This window comes from Lacerta agilis, chromosome 14 (genome assembly GCF_009819535.1).
Source record: "Lacerta agilis isolate rLacAgi1 chromosome 14, rLacAgi1.pri, whole genome shotgun sequence".
Classification (NCBI taxonomy): Eukaryota; Metazoa; Chordata; class Lepidosauria; order Squamata; family Lacertidae; genus Lacerta; species Lacerta agilis.
The window spans coordinates 14,745,968-14,764,253 of NC_046325.1; the positions used below are offsets into that span (position 1 = coordinate 14,745,968).

At 48.5% G+C, this 18,286-nt stretch overlaps 2 protein-coding genes across 2 annotated transcripts; both read right to left on the minus strand.

Moving 5' to 3' along the window:
- Positions 1–410: 410 nt before the first annotated feature.
- C14H16orf54 (chromosome 14 C16orf54 homolog) lies at positions 411–1,342 on the minus strand. The gene has a single exon (XM_033168375.1). The coding sequence runs from the start codon at positions 1,340–1,342 to the stop codon at positions 722–724; it is 621 nt and encodes a 206-aa protein (XP_033024266.1). The 3' UTR covers positions 411–721.
- A 2,127-nt stretch (positions 1,343–3,469) lies between these two features.
- LOC117058350 (serine/threonine-protein kinase NLK2-like) lies at positions 3,470–18,286 on the minus strand. The gene is made up of 11 exons (XM_033169479.1): positions 17,987–18,286; positions 16,301–16,430; positions 14,955–15,010; positions 13,860–13,966; positions 12,751–12,836; positions 10,345–10,554; positions 8,909–9,010; positions 8,725–8,811; positions 7,560–7,758; positions 4,153–4,246; positions 3,470–4,031 (listed from the first exon to the last, which is right to left on the minus strand). Exons 1-11 carry the CDS (start codon positions 18,238–18,240, stop codon positions 3,983–3,985), a joined length of 1,374 nt encoding a protein of 457 aa, XP_033025370.1. The 5' UTR covers positions 18,241–18,286; the 3' UTR covers positions 3,470–3,982.

Below are 18,286 nucleotides of genomic sequence, written 5' to 3' on the forward strand. Positions count from 1 at the left end.
TGAAGCCCCTTTTAACAGTGTGACCGTACAATCTTCCTGTTCGGGCAGTTTAATGTGCAGGGAGGCAGTCCTTAAGGGCTTGTAGGAAACCAGAGGGCCCCGGCCCTTTATGCCGAAATGGCATATTTTGCATGGGAGATGTATAAAGTGAGTCAGGTTGGAAAGCTTAAAAAAATGGGTATTTGATGAAGCAAAACCTCTGTGGGTTTTCTCATTTCTTCTTCTTCTTCTTCTTCTTCTTCTTCTTCTTCTTCTTCTTCTTCTTATTATTATTATTATTATTATTATTATTATTATTATTATTATTATATTTTGTATCTGAAGAAGTGTGCATGCACACGAAAGCTCATACCAAGAACAAACTTAGTTGGTCTCCAAGGTACTACTGGAAGGAATTTTTTTATTTTTTAAAAAATGGCTTTCCATTTTTGCCTCCTTCTCCAGCACACCGAGACGTTAACTCCTTGGTCCCAAAATTCTCATTCCCAATGTCCTTTAATCATAGCCTATGTTTACACCAACCAGCAGGGTATTAAAAAAAACAACCCAGGACTTTTTCTTGCCCATTTCCCACATTCTCCCTCCCAAGCACTAACACCCCAAGAGCGAAATTTTCCATCTCACACCCCACAGTGACCTTTGAGCTTTCTTGGATTCAGGAAGGAGTGGAGTGGGCAGGGAAGGTTTTGGGCACCTTAAGTGAAACCAGCCACGGAACACTCTAGGTACCCCGACCGCTGTGCTGGAAAAAGCTCTCTAGGTCCTGCAAGGTGACGCGTGGCTGTATCCTCCAGTTGGGTTCGCCGTCATCCCAGAAAGGGGCAGAGCTACTTGGGCTCTGCGTCTCCATCTGGGTATCTTCGGGTGAATCGCAGCTCCCTTGCTCCAGAAACCAGTCGTTTGAGCGCTGGATCCAAAGTGGCACCGTTTCTGACGGCCTAGATAGGAGATCTGGCTCCCTGCGGCTCCTGGAAGGCTCGATCCACAGTGTCCCACCTTGCCTCCAGACAGACGGCAGCCCCCTTCTTTCCGAGGGCAGGGACCCACGGAAGACCCGGTCGCAGAGGATGGCCGAGATCACAATGAAAAGGCCAGCAACCAAGGCGATGCCGGTCATGATCAGCAGGCAGCTGCCACACTCGCTGAGCGGGGAGGCCACAGAGGAAGGAGGCATCTGGGCACCCGCCGAGGGGGCCGGCGTTGACAACGTAGCAGGAGGTGGGCCACTGCGATGGAGCCGCATCAAAGCCGCATCCACAATCAGAAAGGGTGCGTCAGGAAGAAGCCAAACTGTGGAGAAAGCGGGAGGAGGCAAATCACCAATTTGTATCAGGGCGGTCATATTGGGATTTTATTTTTGATGTAATCGAGGGGTGTGGGTGGAGTGGTATTGAAAAATAAAAATAAAACCTCAGCTCTTTTTTTTTTTTAAAGAAAAATAGTTGTTATTCTGCAGCTACAAGTCCCAAAGCTCAACCTGTTTGTGAAGTCCCGCTCAGTCCCATTCCAGTTTTCCGAGACCCTCCCAGGATGGCTCAGTTGGTAGAGCAACGAGACTCTTCATCTCAGAGTAGTAGGTTTGAGGCCCACATTGGGCAAATAGATTACAGGGGCGGTTGGGCTAGATTCCCCCTGTGGCCCCTTCAACCTCACCCCTGCTTAACTTTGCAGCCATAAAGATGGTGATAAGTTTTTATTTTGTACCCTGCCCATCTGGCTGGGCAGAGTAGATGCTCTGCCACTCTCCCACAGCAGGTCTGGGGAGCTTGTGGTCTTCCTATCAGCCCCAGCCAGCATGCCCAATGGTTAGGGGCGATGGGAGCCGAGGTGCAGCAAGGTATGGAAGGGCCCAGACTCCCCACCCCTACATGGGCCTCTTCCTCTGGGTGTTTTCCACATCAGGACATGAAGAGGAAACTGTCTCCCACCTACTAATGGCTGAGGAGTGGGGAAGTGGACAGGAACGGGAAGACCCAAAATATATAAAACCTCACCTGATAAGCGCCGGATTCCTTGGTTTGCGGACCTCCAAGTGTGCAGTTCTGCCTTAGAGGAACTTCCCCGACAAAGCAAAGGTTGCCTCCACTTTGACAACAGTGGAATAAAAGGATGTGGTCGAGGCGTCCTGATCGCATCATTTCCTGAGCACGCCCTGCGAGGCCGGGAGCCCACAGAAGGGCACTTCCTGCTTGCAATCTCACTGGGGCAGGTGCACACCCCAAACCGCCCCTCGAAAGCAACCTGCCGCCCCAGCAGAACTGGGAAAGGGATCCAGGTGTACAACAGAGTTGCTAGGAAAAGTGCTTTTACATTCAAAGGGAATAATAATAATAATAATAATAGGAAGAGAAATAAAAAAATTCACAGGAGAAAAATACACAGCATAAATTTAATTCAGCTACCATGGAGCACAATTAAATTAGGAGGAGAAAAAATTATTACAGCCAAGACAGTTCAAGTTTCCAGGTTGTTGGTTGTGTTTTTTTTTTTTTTTCATTTTCTTTTTCAGGGACAGGAAAAATGCACACACGCACACACGCATTCAGGATTTGAGTCTCTAAAAACCGACGGGGTCATAAATTAATAAATGAAACTGAAAAAAATTAATAATAATAAAAATATCCAACAGCCGCCCTCCCCCGCAAAAAAGCCAGGAAAACAAAATACAAATTAATTAACAACAGTAGTGTGAAAGTTCAACACCCCCACCCCCAGCTAAAAACAACAAACACACAAACCAAACACACACTAGGAGAAAAAAGAGGTAGATTTTCGAACGGGTGTGGAAATAAGGAAGGAATAAATGTCCTTGAGGAGTGCTAAGAAGAACTGGGGTGCTTTTCTGGTTGCAGAGTGGGGTGGTGGGAGAAGGAAACTTCCAGAGATTCTGCTGACAGGATGAAGGACTAACTAAACTATACAGTAAACCCCAGCAGTGATTTATTTTTTTTAAAGGCTACGTTGGGAGATGCCAAAATGGAGCCAAGTGGCACCTCACCTGTTTTTCTTTCTGGGGTTGGTGGTGGGACAACTGGGCAAGCAGACAAGGAAAGGGTTGAGCCCCCTCTCTGCCACACTTTTCAAATCCCTGCCCCATGCTTTCACTGTCATTTTACTTACTTAAAATCCTACTGGTGTTCCATCACTGATCATATTTACCTAGGCCCCTTTTCTGATTGTAAGAAGTGGCAGAATATTCAGTGTGAACAATAGGGTTGATAAAGGCTGTATGGATACCACCTGGGAAATTGTGTGTCCCCCCCCTCCACTCCCCACACCTGTGGTTCTTTTGGGACAGGGCATTTAGGGGAACTAATAAAACACGCCGCCTATTTACGGGATGGTGCCTTGCAGATAGGAGGGAAGACGCAGCCAGTAAGACCTTTCACTGATCCTAAAGAGATTTTTTTTTTGGGGGGGGGGAACAGCAGGGTTTGGTGCAGAATGGGCAGAACGTACTGAGAAAAGCAAACACCCCTTTGCTCCAGTAACTGCAAACCCTCTAGGGGTAGCAAGACAAAACCCTAATAATGCAGGAACAAGAGAGGGAAGGGTAACTCAGCCAGGCGTGTCGGGGAACAGTGCAGATTTGGGGGTGAGTTTGCGGACAGGGAGAGTTGCACAAGGAGAATAACCTACAACCTAAAGGGTTTTCCAGTGCAGGACAATAAAGGTGGAGGGAAAAAAGACATCAATCGATGCAAAAAACAATCCCTTCCCAACCCTCCCGCCCACCCCAAATAATATTAATATTCATAATAATAAAAAAAGACACAGACGTTTTCCCCCCACCCCAAATGTTTGTCCATGAGTCAAAATATTCAAGAGTGCAGGATTAAGAAGAGTGGTTGTTTATTCTTCTTCTTCTTCTTCTTTCTCTCTCTCATCACCCGATGAAAAGGCTCTCTCATTCTGCCCTTCTTCTCCTTTGCTTTCCCTTTTTCTTCTTCTCTTTCCTCCCCATCCTGTCCACTGGGCGCCTTCATCTCTCCTCCTTTTTGGATACTTTGGAGGAATGCCACGCCGTGGAGCTGCCGGGCGGAAACAAGAAGAGTTTAAAGATCTTCATTTCTAGGCCAGAAACCTACTCCTAAGGTGTGCTGGGTGGGGGGATTCCAGCTATGCCACCAGGGGGCAGCACCGAACACTCACCGGATGAAGGTTTTGAAGGCAGCCGACTGGGGGTTGATGCAGAGTGGGACGCGTTTCCCCCGCTGCTGGTCCAAGATAAACCTATGCACCAGCTCTGGAAAGGGAGAAAGGGGCCCCTGTCATTCCAGTCTTCCCATTTATTCATCTCTCTTTTCCATGCCCAGTTCACCCCCAGCCTCACCATTGCTCTCCCATCCCAGCTCTGTTCTTCCCCTGAGTTCAAGCAGCTCTTCATATCTGTAAATTTGCCTTGAAACTTGTTCCTTCCCACCCAGGGCTCCCTTCTCTTCCGCCCCAAGGCCTGCCGGACAATCACACTTGGACACAAAACTTACTGCCGTGGTTGGCACATGGGGGGGGTGACTACTGACGACTGCTTGCAAACTTCCATTACAGTGGTACCTCTGGTTAAGGACTTAATTCGTTCTGGAGGTCCGTTTTTAACCTGAAACTGTTCTTAACCTGAGGTACCACTTTAGCTAATGGGGCCTCCTGCCGCCGCAGCGCGATTTATGTTCTCATCCTGAAGCAAAGTTCTTAACCCGGGGTACTATTTCTGGGTTAGTGGAGTCTGTAACCTGAAGTGTCCGTAACCTGAAGCGTCTGTAACCCGAGGTATCACTGTAGTCCAAAATAACAGATTGTTTAGTAGTGTTGAAACTTTTTTCAAAGAGGGCCAGATGTGATGAAGTGAAGGGCCATGAGGGCCAACCAAATTTGTTGACCTTTTTTTTAGGATTGGAGTTCTTGAGCTATTTTTAGGGTTGAAGTTGTTCAGCTTTTGCAGGGGGGGTTACCCCAGTAAATAAACTGCCACAGGGGCCGGATTACACCGACCGGCGGGCTGAATTAGGCCCCCCAAAACAGACTTTGGACATGCCTGGTTTAGGCTGCTCGCTGGGGCCAATCTAAGCAAACCCATTTTGCCAGCTCTCAGCTTAGCCTTGCAGGTCGTGGGCCTGTTTCTGAGCTCAGTTCAGAAGGCTGGTGTTTTGGCCTTTTATTTAGTTGCATTTATATCCCACCTGTCACGGCGCTGGCAGGCCAAGAAGGCCCCTGTGGTGTTCAGGTGTATTTATTACCTTCTGCTGTTTCAACCTTGTTGCTGTGCGTTTTCCCCCACTACGTTCCTGCACACAGACACACATAGGAAACCACAGGTTGAGCAAGTCCGCAGGGCGGGTGACAGACGTGGCTCCAAGTCGGCCAACGCAACCGATGACTCACGGTGCAGCCCGTGCTTCTCCAGCCTGGAGCCCTCCAAAAGTTTCAGGCTGCAGCTCCCGTCGCTGAGCCTGGCGCCATTGGCCAACACGGCGGGGCACTCCCCAAGAGCAACGGGGGCTCGGACGGGCCCTTCAGTGCCCCGTTGCTCATCGCCAAGGCCCTGTTATAGTGGTGAGCAGCAGGGTTAGCACTTTGGCATGAGAGTGAAGCTCCCGGGGGAGCCACCTGCCATCTTAATTTACCCAGAATGCAATGCTCCTCTGCCAATGCAGATTCCGATCCTGGTCAGTGAATGGAGAGAAAAGGGACTAAGGGGGGTGGGAAAAGCACCCCATTACACCCTGTAGAGAGATGGGCATGTGGCTGATCCAACTATATGGCTGGGGGGGGGTGTGTGAGGGCACGGTGCTGAGGGCCCCCTGCAGTCTGGTGCTGGCCCTGCCCCTCATTTATAACCACTGTAGATGCAGGCTGGGGCTGCTGGGAGATGAAGGGCGTTAGGGTAGGGAAGGCTGGCCTAATCCTGCCTGCTCCTAGATCCTGCAGACTCTCCTTCTGACCTCCAGAGCCCCCCATGGCCTCCTCCCCCCTTTTCTCCCTCAGTTCTTAAACCCCGCTGAAGCCCTTGGCCACAATCGTGGCTCCTCCACCTCCTTGCCCCCCTTCCAGCGCCTGAGGGTCTCCTGCTCCCGCATCCCCCCCCCCCCCTTATGAGTAATGTAGGAATCTGTCTTATCCTTTGCTCCATCTGGCTCAGCTCTGCCCACACTCACTGGCAGCAGCTCTCCAGGGTTTCAGGCAAGGAGACTCTCCCAGCCCTGCCTTGGGAGATGCCCGGGGTTGAACCTCGCAACTTCTGCACACGGAACATGTGCTCTAACCACTGAGCTACAACCCTTTGCAGCCCTGGCATGCTTAGAACGGCCTCCCGGATCAGCGGCACGATGCCCCTCCCTTCCTCCTTCTCAAAAACGACATTTTCCACGACGCGTTTGGAGGCACATGACCCCTAGTTCCCAGACCCCTCCTGTGACTCAACCAGTACCTCAGCCCAACAGAAAACACACAAGCTTCCCCATTTCCTTCCACTTTCCCTGCTATTTATTTCAAACCGTTAGCATGCTGCCTTCCTTGTTTATTTTAAAGCCACTTTTCATTTCTTGAAAAACAAAACAAAAAAAGCATTGCAACAATTAAAAGACACATCGCGAGTTTCAGAATCGAACGTGGCGATAACGCTGCAAATGTATGGTTGCAATCCTCCTGTTTTTAAATTGTTGCTGTGTTTTCTTTATAAGTACAAAATGTTTTAAAAGATACACGTATGCTGCCTTTCTGAAGAACAACAACAACAACAATAAAATCCTCCCGAGCAGCTTTTTCCACATAGATATATCAGTTGAGTGCTGTTACAGAGGGTGAGTCCCTGTCAGATTCTAGATTATCTCCTCCTCAAAACCAGGACCTGCCCAGCTGATGGGCCTCTGTATATGTAATTTACCAAACTGCCTTGTTCACGTTTACATGCAAGTAAGTCCCGCTGTCTCCAACTGGGCACACCCCTTGCAAGCGAGCCTAACAGTGCAACCTTTCTGGATTATCCAGGAGTCCAAGTGGGGCGCAGGTGGGGGTGGGACAAACCTTTGGCCCTCCAGATTTTCAAGACCCACAACTTATGGTGGGAATCACATTTCCTACCCTTGTCTCTGTTTCCAGGCAGTTTTCCTCTGCTCATTTTTTTCTGCTGCTGCCATTTCAAAAGTATTAGTCGAACCTCTTGTTACGAATGCTTCAGGATGCGTACAGCACGGGTTACGAACACGCCGAACCCGGAAATAACGGAACACGTTACTTCTGGGTTCGGCGATTCGCGCATGCGCAGACGCGTCAAATGACGTCATGCGCAGAGGCGCCGAATCGCGTCGCGCACATGCGCAGATGCAGAGCTTCAGGTTACACACGTCACGGGTTACGAACGGGGCTCCGCAATGGATCCCGTTCGTAACCAGAGGTACCACTGTAATTACAACTTTATTGCATACGCTATCAGCTTCAGTTGCCTCGGGGATCCTGGTGTGGCAAGCCGAGATAGAAATTAAAATAGTCAAGGAGGAAGGAATAAAGCCCAGGGTGGAACTGCTCCTGGGGAGGAGGGAGCCCCAGGCAGGAGGAAACTCTACCTTTGACCTGCCAGACGGAGGTGAGGTTCTTCTCGTAGGATCCATCGAACTTTGGGTCGGCCCGGGGCTCAAAGTCACTGGTGTAGACGCGGCCCGAGGACACGGAAAAGCAGCAGGTGCACATGCAGGTGTGGTAGCGGAGCCGGCCCTCGTCTAGGTAAGGGTGGGAGAGGGCATCCTTGGCAGAGATCCGTTTGGCCTGCAGGCAGGAGAAGGAGAGTCAGACGAACACTGAATATTCTTCTCCGCAACTTGAACAGCGGAAGCTGAATATTCAAATGAGAATGAAATGAAGCACCTTGCACTTGGGAGTTTCACACCTGAAAAGCAAAACCTGGCTCACCACAATTCATTTTAAGCTCTGCCTTTGGCCTGCAACAAAACATTTCTGTTCTAAAATTATATTAATTTCTGCTTCAAGGCAGGGCTTCAGTTGAGGGCAGTTCTTTGGGCGATCTGCTCTCGAATGGAATTCAGGTGGTTTGGATTATCGAAATTAGTTAATCTAGCACTTCAAGGAAACTGCAGTGGGTACCAAGAAACCAGCAGGTTCTGAGGCTTAAGTCTGGCTGGCTGGCTTAGAAAGCGAAGACTGTGACCCCAACCCCTGAGGGCCACAGAATGACTGTGGAATGGAAGAACATACAGTCGGTATCTTGGATCCCGGACGCCTTGCGAGTCAAACGTTTTGGCTCCTGATCGCCGCAAACCCGGAAGTGAGTGTTCCGTTTTGCGGATGTTCTTTGGAACCCGAACATCCGACGCGGCTTCCACAGCCTCCGATTGGTTGCAGGAGCTTCCTGCAGCCAATCGGAAGCCATGCCTTGGTTTCCCAACGTTTTGGAAGTTGAACGGACTTCGGGACCGGATTCCGTTTGACTTCCGAGGTACCACTTTACACACTTTGTGCTTGCAGGTGGTGGCAGGGAGGAAGCATAACCAGAACTGCTTCTTTTCCATGCAATGGACAAGGGAGAGAGCAGCAGCCTAACGTTTCATTTTGTATTTTTATTTCGTTACTTTTACGCCCGGCCATTCTTCCCAAGAGCTAAAAAATGCAGACGTGGTTCCCCTGCCTTCCCGTTTCACCCTCACAACATTCCTGCGAGGTAGGCCACCCCAAGAGGCCATCACCAGACCAAGACCTTCCCTGACACCAACTCACTGGGTCAAAGACCAGCATCCGGCAGAGCAGATGGACGGCTTCGTGGGTGGCTTCTCCAGACAGCATGTAAAGGACAGACAGTGACGGCTGGAAAGAGACAGAGAGGGTTGAGTCTGAGAAGGGGGGCACATGCCTGGTGCTATTCTCTCCCCCCCCCCCAACAGACAGTCCCAGCCGTACTCACTGGCTTGTGGTTGCCACGCAGAATGTGGGCCCGAGCCCCCTCACAGGCTGAATGGAGGGCGGCCACAGGAGGAGTCCCCAGGAGGTCTGTGATCAGGTCCAGCTGCCGACCGCAGAACAGCGCAAAGGAGCCGTGAGGCCGGAAGGGAGAAAGAGGGAGCGGCGAGAGGGAGAAGCGGGACAGGAAAGAAAGAAATTTACTGCTCCTGCATTGTGATCAGCTACGGAGCCCCTCCGCCTTGAATGCCCACAGGTACAGCCCATTACGTTGCCAGGCAAAGACAGGGCCTTCTCAGTGGTGGCCCTGCAGTTGCAGAACTCCCTCCCTACAGAACTATCAAAGGCACTCCCAGGTACACACCTTCAAAAGCGGCTGGAAATCCAGCCCGTCTTTCCGTTTTTAATCACACTTGATTCCTGATTCTTACGATGCCAGATTTTTAATGTGTGCGTTTGTTTTCTAAACCCATTCAAAAGTATTCCAATCGGCCCTTTTAGTTGCACACCGTCTTATGAGGACCCTATAAAACTGTATGTTTTATGGCACAGCATCTTGCTTAGTGTGCCGAAGGTCCCAGGTTTAATCTCCAGGCTGAGGTGGGAACACTGGAGAAGTTGCTGCCAGACTGTGAAGGCAATACTGAGTGAGATGGACGAGTGGTGAGACCTATAGCAGCCAATGTGACAGGACTCTGGCTGATGCATCCATCTGGCCCCAACCTCATTGCCCTGCCTCACCCCAATGCCTTCCAGGCACCTGGTGTCAACTTGGGAGTGATCAACTTCCTTAGAAGCCTAATATGCAATGTCATTTTGATGTCACCCATCATTAAGGAAAATGAGAATTTGTCTTTTTCGCATTGTAGGTGGATGGATGGTTTGCTGTTTGGTGCCCACTGGTGGCCGTTTTGTAGAATTACAAGCAACGGTGATATGGGACTTCGCTACAATGACAAAAAACCCATATATGCATTGTTTATGCATTCTAACACTGTGCCACCAGATGGGGCTGTGGAGCCCCGTTTTTGCCAACCCGATTTTTCATACGAAGTTTACAACACATTTAAACGAAATGCTTCTAGATCCAGCCACGCTCTTTGACACTAACAGCTTCCCACCCTTTCCCCAATACAGTGGTACCTTGACTTACGAATTTAATCTGTTCTGAATGCACATTCGTAGTTCGAAAAATTTGTAAGTCAAAAAAAGCGATTTCCCCATAGGAATGCATTGGAAACGAAAAATTCGGAAGTCAAGTAAACCGCATCTAAAATTCGTAAGTCGAGTAAACCCCATCTAAAACCGCCAGCGGATGTCCTTCGGATGTTGAAAAATTCGTAGGCGTGCGGGCACTTTTTTTCATTCGTAAGTCGAAAATTTCGTATGTCGAGTAATTCGTAAGTCGAGATACCACTGTACTGGCTTTCTATACATTACCTGCTGAATTGGGCTTTGGGCCTGGAAGAGGATACGCCTGCCCAAAAGTTCAGCGAAGATGCAGCCCACTGACCAAATATCAATTGGGCGTCCGTAGTGCCTGGTGCCCATCAAGATCTCAGGGGCCCGGTAATATTGAGTTACCACTTCTTGAGTCATGTGCTGGGACTCATCTGGCTCCTCTACCCGGGCCAAGCCAAAATCGCAGATCTGAAGGGAAGACAAGGAGTGTGTCAAGCGCTAGATGGAGGACAAAGATCATAGACATCTGGACCAAAGTCCTCTCCAACTTCAGTCTGGTGTGCAGCGCCCCCTGGTGGAATGAACCAACTTCCTTCAAAGCCACAAGTGACCCTGATTCCATTAGAGCTGCTGGGGCCCGAGTCTACCAGAAAGTCACGCCCTTTGACCCGGAAGGATTTTCTTATGGATCCCAGCTGTGTATCGGTGGGCTGCGGCGATTCATTGAATAGTGAGAAACGAAAAAGCTTTTCAGAGCGTGACACTTCGTTCCTTTCCTTCACTGTCGTTTCATGTATTCCACGTCGGTCCTGGCACTATAAATGGTTTTTCTCCAAAATGAGAAGGGAAAAAAGTCTCCTGCTTCACCTCCGTAATCAGGGAAAAGCTGCCCTCTGCCGAAATGAGGGTGGGCACCTGCAACATTGCTTAATTTGAACGTTTATCCCTGCAGATTTATTCATTATTTACAGAGGCCAAAATTGCCTTCTAATCTTTACCTCCTTTGTCCCCGTGACAAGACTAGGATGCAGGTCTTGTTTTAGTTCCATTGCAGGGGAACTGAGCTGGAGGTGAGCAACTCGTTGGAGGCAACTCAGTGTCATCTACTGCAGAGGCAGGACTTGAGCCAAAGTCTTCCAGCGCAGCGGGGGGGGGTCTGTGAGGACCCCGTGGCCCTACAAATGCTGTTGGGACTCCAGCATGCCCAGTGACTTGCAACCCAGCAACCACTTTTTTCTTGGGGTGGGAGCAGGGGCGGCAACAGGATCCCCACCCGTTTTAGAGGACTGTTCTAAAGGGCAGGACTAGAATTAATTGGTAGAAATTGCAAAGAAGCAGATTTCGATTAACCATTAGGAGATACTTCCAAGCTGCTCATCATAAGAACCTTGCAGCACTGAAGGGTTCGTTGCCCGAGTCTGCTTAGAATCATAGAACGGTAGGGCTGGAAGGGGCAACGAGGGTCATCTAGTCCAATGCGGCTTAGGACCCTCGTACTTAAGGGACCGCCTCTCCTGGTATGTCCCGTGTAGGACCTTAAGGTCCTCAAATAATAATCTTTTGGAGGTCCCGAGCAACAAAGATGCTAGGTTGGCCTCAACTAGGGCCAGGGCCTTCTCAATATTGGCCCCGACTTGGTGGAACAGTCTATCACAAGAGACCAGGGCCCTGCGGGATTTGGCATCTTTCCGCAGGGCCTCCAAGACAGAGCTGTTCCACCTGGCCTTTGGGTTGGTTTCTGTTTAATATTTATGCTTCATTCTTTTATTGGTGGGTTATTTTGAAATTGAGACCGCAGTTTTAATATTGAATTTTTAAATTTGTATTTTAATCTGTTATTTTAAATTGATTGTGTTTATGTTTTTTGCTGTGATTTTAATTGGTGTTAGCCGCCCTGAGCCCGGTTTTTTGGCTGGGAAGGGCAGGGTATAAATAAAAATTTTATTTATTATTTATTATTTAACCCCCTGCAATGCAGGAATCTTTCACCCAATGTGGGGCTCGAACCCACAACCCTGGGATTAAGAGTCTCATGCTCTACCGACTGAGCTATCCAGCCTCATCCAGCTTGTTTTCCTTTCCCTCCACACCCCGTTTTTCTTTTCGTTACGTGTCTTCTTAGACTGCAAGCCTGAGAGCAAGAGCTGTGTTATTTCTATGCACCTACAAGTCACCGTGGGAGCTTTTTCCAGTTAAAGGAGGGGGGGCATTAATGCTTCGAATAAAGAAAGGATTACTTGGCACAGAGTTCCCCTTCTTCACAAATGGTCACAACCTGAACAGACATTTTCAGTGAGCAAGCAACAACTATGAGATATCCTGTTTAGCAGGGTTGCCATATGTCCAGAATTTCCCGGACACAGCCGGGATTCGGCCGTTGGGAAATCCCTGAAATGTCCGGGAAAATCCGGACGCATGGCAACCCATATCGGAAGTGGCAATTTCTTGGAAAAAAAATAGCTCTAAAACCTGAAATTTTTTTTTTGCTCAACAACTTTAGCCAAAAAAACAAATTTGCCAAAAAAAAGCTCAATAACTTTTCTGTCCGGATTTTCACTTTCTGAAATATGGCAAACCTATGATTAGCAATCACAATGTTAATTAGTGGGATAAGAGACAATTGCACCCTAAGGGCTCCCCCTAGTGGCTACGAGGCTGAATTACCTTGAGGACACAGTTGCTGTTGACCAGCAAATTCCCAGGTTTGATGTCCCGATGGAGAACACCGGCAGAGTGCAAATATTTCAGCCCTGGCAGAGAGAGAGAAAGGAATTCGCAATGTCACAAAACTTGCCTACAACAAATGGGCTGGCTGAAGAAGCAAAAAGGAAAAGGACTGAGATGTTTGATTAGAGTGGCTCCATTAATTTTTTTTAAAAAAGATAATAAAAAAAGTGCAACTACTTATAACAACTAGAGGGCTAGCACTATCTTAAAAGAGGCATTTTTCCCGCCACCACCTTTTCTCTTACAAAGCAGGTAATGCCTCTTCTAAAATGACATGCTTGCATGATCTGAAAACAGAGGAAAGTATGCTTCCGGCTTCAGAACTATCGTTTTACCCATATGCCAGCATTATTGATAAATCAATTAACAACAACTCATACGATTAATGGACTAAAAACTGTGGTTAATCCGGTTTTCAGCCCTGCAAGGAACAAAAACCTCAGAGAAGGAAGGAAGGAAGTGATTGAAAGGCGGTAAAGAAATACATGAAGCGTGATAGAAAGAGGTTGAGAAAGAACTGAGAAAGTGCAGGTGAGGGACAGAAGAAAATAGCAATAAAATAGCAATAAAATTCAAGAGGGAAGAGAAGCATGAAGGAGAAGAGAATAATTTAAGAGGATGGAAGGAAGAGGTATTCTAGGGATGGAACTTCAGAGCTGGTTTGGACATCAACCCTACTACAATAAAAAGGTTGTGGCGTCTCCACATCCTACAGAGACCCTCTGATGGGCACTTCTAGTGGCTTCTCATATCCCTGAGGTTCAGTTGGCCTTGACTACGGACCAAGCCTTTGATGTGGCAGGCGCTGCGCTGTGGAACTCCCTGCCACTAGACGTTCAGCAGGAATCATCCCTGCCTACTTGCTACGGTAATGGTGTCATGAAAACAGAGTTATTCAGATGAGCCTTTGAAACATGATTCCCATCCCCTAACGAGCTTTTATTGTTGTTTTGCTAGAAGCTACCGTAATTTGGTGTGTTGCATACTGACTGCCTTGCGGCATATTGTTAATGAAAAGCTCAGTTTAGAAACGTTTAGATACTCACCCCTGAGGATCTGATACAGAAAGACCTTGATGTGGTCAGCGCTGAGAGGTTGTGGAGACACAATGACTTTGTGAAGGTCACTTTGCATCAACTCAGTGATGACGTAACTGGTGGACATCGTCAAGGAGGATGCGGGAGATGGGACCAGAGAACGACCAGGTATCTGAGCGCCCAGCCCCTTCCCATCGTAAGCAAGAAAGAAAAATTGGTTCTCCGCCATTTAGTTGAACCAACTGCTTCCAGCAAAATTAGGGAGGCAGAAAGCACAGAACACACAAAGGCAAGGGCAAAATTAAGGTAAGTGTAAAAAATAATAATTATACAGATGGGCCACAGTGCAGATCAAAGACAGGTAAAAGGAAAGTAAAACACACTGCAAAGTGAAAGAATGTCATCAAGACAATCGAAACGATGGAAAAGGCCAACGCTGGCTGTAAAGGAGACACCAAGGATGAAAATTGGGTGGGGAGGGGAACGGATTATTGAAAACAAAAGCGGAACGAATGGAGGTTATAATTGGGGAGGACAGACAAATAGTGGTAACAGCAGAAGGAAGTAAAATAAGAAGAAACAGGCAGGGGAATGAATAATGATAGTCTTGGAAGCAAATAGGTTATAGAAAAGAGGAGACCCTGAGAAGTGAAGGGAAACAAAGACGATAGATAGAAAGAAAGGAACTGAAATGGAGCTGAGAAGAAGCCATGAGACAATTGCATGGGTGGGAGGGCGGGGACTGAGAAATGCTTGACAAACTGTAAATTAAGGAAGCTAAACACAGATAGGAAACAAAAATTAATTTTTTTTGGGGGGGGGAAGCATGGCAGAAGAATTATAGGGGGAAAAACCAAACCCCAAACCAACACAATCCCTGAAAACTGTTAAGAAAAGCAATTAAAAAATAAATAAATGAACGAACGAACGAACGAACACGTAAAAGGGTTGGGTGGGAAGGAGACAACAAAAAGAAAATACCTATATTGGCCTCTCCGGCAAAGGACAGAGGTGGGGGGGGGGGGCAGAAATGATAAGCAAAGGAATGCTGGGAAGATAACCGAGCAACAGGCCGCAGCGGCCTGCGTGTGGGACGAAGGATACATCTCCTCAAAACAGTCGATTTGTGGAGGCTGGAGAATGTCCAACGCTGAGAGGACCTGAGAGAACAAGAGAAAGAAAAGTCAACAGTTGGGTTTTTGTTTTTCCCCCATGTCCAGTCAGAGAGAGTTATGTGGGATGAGCTATCTCAATGCATTTCCATTTCATCAGCAAACCAATGTAACTGTTACGGCTCCTCAGCCCTCTTTTATCACTCGGGGGGAAAAGATTATTTTGCTACTTCAGATACCCTCGTGAAAGACGGAGACACATATGGGCTCCAGTCACAACAAAGCGGTCGGGTTTCTAAACACTCTGAATGACTGTGTCCAGGAAACAGCCTGGGGAGCAGTGACCCTGGACTTGCAGTCAAACCTCGGTTGTCAAACACCATCCGTTCCGGAAGCCCGTTCAGCTTCCGAAGTGTTCGACAACCAAGGCGCGGCTTCCGATTGGTCGCAGAAGCTTTCTGCACTCAAGCGGAAGCCACGTCGGACACTCGGCTTCTGAAAAATGTTCGAAAGCCGGAACATTTACTTCTGGGTTTTCGGGAGCCAAAACGTTCCGAAACGGAGCCGTTTGGGAACCAAGGTTTGACTGTAATCGTTAAGCAGCAGCCAGGACCTGGCAAAAGATGTAAGTTCTGTAGAACCGACTGGGGACAAGCGACCATCGCGTTATCAAAACCAACGTTTATGGGAAGCGAGACAAGTGCCAAGGAAATCCCAAACTAGTCACATTTGGCTTCAAAAGAGGAAACCTCCCCAAAACGAAGGGACTGGTACAAAGGCAGTTGAACACCAAGAGGGCCAAACCTCTCCAGAATGTGAGAACTGCTGTATTGGGAAGTTTTTTATGTTTTGTGAGGTAGAAATAATAAAATTATGATGATGAGGAAAGCTCAGCTTGAATGCATACCACAAACCAGGGAAGGTACCGTCAAGGTCCTAAGAACATAAGACCAAGTCAATGGCCCACTTCGGCCAGCATCCTTCTCTAGCCACTGTCCATGCCATGCGTGATTTTATAATCTTCTATCACGTCACTTCTTAACCGCCTTTTCTCTAAAGTCCCAATGCTGCAACCTTGGTTCAGAAAAAGGGTGCGCAAGGGTGGGGACACGACAGACGTGTATAAAAGCCATGCACAGCGCAGAAAAAGTACACAGAGTGATGCCACATCAGGGCTACTGGCAGAAATCTGGATGGCGGCTGGCACTGACTGGACCACTTGCTCCCCTACCCCCCAACGACAGGCCCATGGAGAGATGCAGCAGATAGCAGAGCAGCCAAGCCGAGGACACTTTGCCGAGCCCCACCAACCTCCCCTCGCACCCTCTGCACCCTCACGTTGTCGTGCTTGAAGTAACAGAGCATTCTCAGCTCCCTGAAGACCCGTTTGCAAGAGACCAAGTTCTGGAAAACGTTGGGCATCTTTTTGAGTGCAACTCGCGACCCGTCTCGGGGATCCGTCACCGACCTGCGGAGAGAAAAACGGAACGCCTCTGAAATGGCCGTTCGCAGCTCCCCTGGTCCTCTGGCTCCGGACTGTGGAACCAGTGGTTCTCCAGATGCTGTCGGACTCCCAATTCCCAGCAGACCCCAACGGTCAGGAATGGTGGGAGTTGAACACCCAGAAGGCGCCAGTTTTCCTGACACCTACCCTAGCCCCTTCCTTCCCTGCTTCAGACTTCAACCTCCTCAAAAAACGAAACGAAATCCAGTGACAGGAGCGAGGCAGCAGTAAATCACACTGAGCCAAGTTGGAGTTAACTCGTTATTAGCAAAACCAAGATATGCACAGGAGTAGCAGGCCTACTGAGCACAGCAACTCACCTGCGACAGCTCATGGAGCAGAAGCTGAGACTAAGTCCCCTCCTCTCCAGGGTTTTCCCCAAGCAATCTGAGACTGCACCTCTCCTCTGCCCTTTTCATGCCTCTTCTGTTACCCCCCCCCCCAGTTTTTAAGTGCTTTATTGGTTGAAAACTTTATAACATAAATATGCAATGGGTGTTATAGGCAAAATAAGAAATAAAAAACAAAGAATTATTCATTCTTTAACTAATACTTGCATTGTACATCCATTTGTGACTAAATTTGACAAGACCTCCAATCTTCCCCTTGCGTTCCCAAATTAAGTTCCTTAAATACGCACTTAAACTTTAATTTCTCTGGGTTATTTGTCTTACTATAAATTTTATTTTATAAAATGATCCTACTTACACACCGAAGCTCAATCAAGACCTGCCAACGGATTGATCTTTTGACAGTGTTCTTTTATATATACAGTCATACCTCAGGTTACGGCCGCTTCAGGTTGTGCGTTTTTGGGTTGTGCACCACGCCGAACCCGGAAGTACCGGGATGGGTCACTTCTGAGTTTTGGCACTCGCGCACGCACAGAAGCGCTAAATCGTGCTTTGCGCATAAGCGCCAAATTGCGACCCGCACGTGTGCAGACACAGTGCTGCGGGTTGCAAACGTGTCTCCCGCACGGATCACATTCGCAACCCAAGCGTCCACTATACTCTGTATATATCCCGCTCTCTGATAAAATTTTCATATGTAACATCTCTTAACCTTGCCAATAATCTTGCCAGTTCAGCATACTCTCTTATTTTGTTTTGTAGTAGTAGTAGTAATAATAATAATAATAATAATAATAATAATAATAATAATAATAATAATATATTCATGCCTCTTCTGGTTCTGAGAGACCAGGGGGAAAGAGAGCTTGCTGCAGCAGGAGAGGAAGACCCTTGTGACTCTTCACCAGCCTGACTCATCTCTGCCTCTGGGCCTCCCTCCTCTCCTGCTTCAGCTTCTGGGCTTTTCTCTGCCACAGACTCTCCCAGCTCACTAAGCCCTGTTACTGCTTCAGCTTCCGACACCTCCTCCTCCCAGTCTTCTCCCTCTGACCATTCATGGTTGTCCCATGAGCCTTCTTCCCTTGGGGGTTCCCCTGCCAGTTCCCCCACCATTCCTCCGTGCCCAACCAGCCCACAACCCCCAGCGATTCCCAACTCCTCACTCACCACACCACGCCAAAAGCTCCATAGCCAATGGGCCGGTCGGGCTCCGGCTCCACCATCACCGCATTGCTGAATGGCGCCTGCTGCTGCTGCTGCTGCTGCTGCGGGGAGGCTAGCTGTACCCCATTATTGCAATAATACTTCTGCCCCCCACCTAGCCCGGCTGCTAAAGGGGGTTGTATTAACCCAGTGAGCGCCCCAAAAACATTGCTACAGAGCTGGGCTTGCAGGGGGTGATTCGGGTCCTGAAAAGCCATTGGACAAATTGGGGAGGGGGGGAGTAAAGAAATGATGGTTTGGAGA

Bases quoted from the DNA above. Each gene is read 5' to 3' on its own strand.
- C14H16orf54 (XM_033168375.1), bottom strand. From the start codon at position 1,342: ATGACCGCCCTGATACAAATTGGTGATTTGCCTCCTCCCGCTTTCTCC.
- LOC117058350 (XM_033169479.1), bottom strand. From the start codon at position 18,240: ATGGCTTTTCAGGACCCGAATCACCCCCTGCAAGCCCAGCTCTGTAGC. The intron at 16,431-17,986 runs GTGAGTGAGGAG...TTCTCTCCGCAG, and splicing joins GGAGCTTTTGGCGTGGTGTG to GTCGGTGACGGATCCCCGAG. The intron at 7,759-8,724 runs GTGAGTTGGTGT...TCCTGCCTGCAG, and splicing joins GGATGCTGGTCTTTGACCCA to GCCAAACGGATCTCTGCCAA.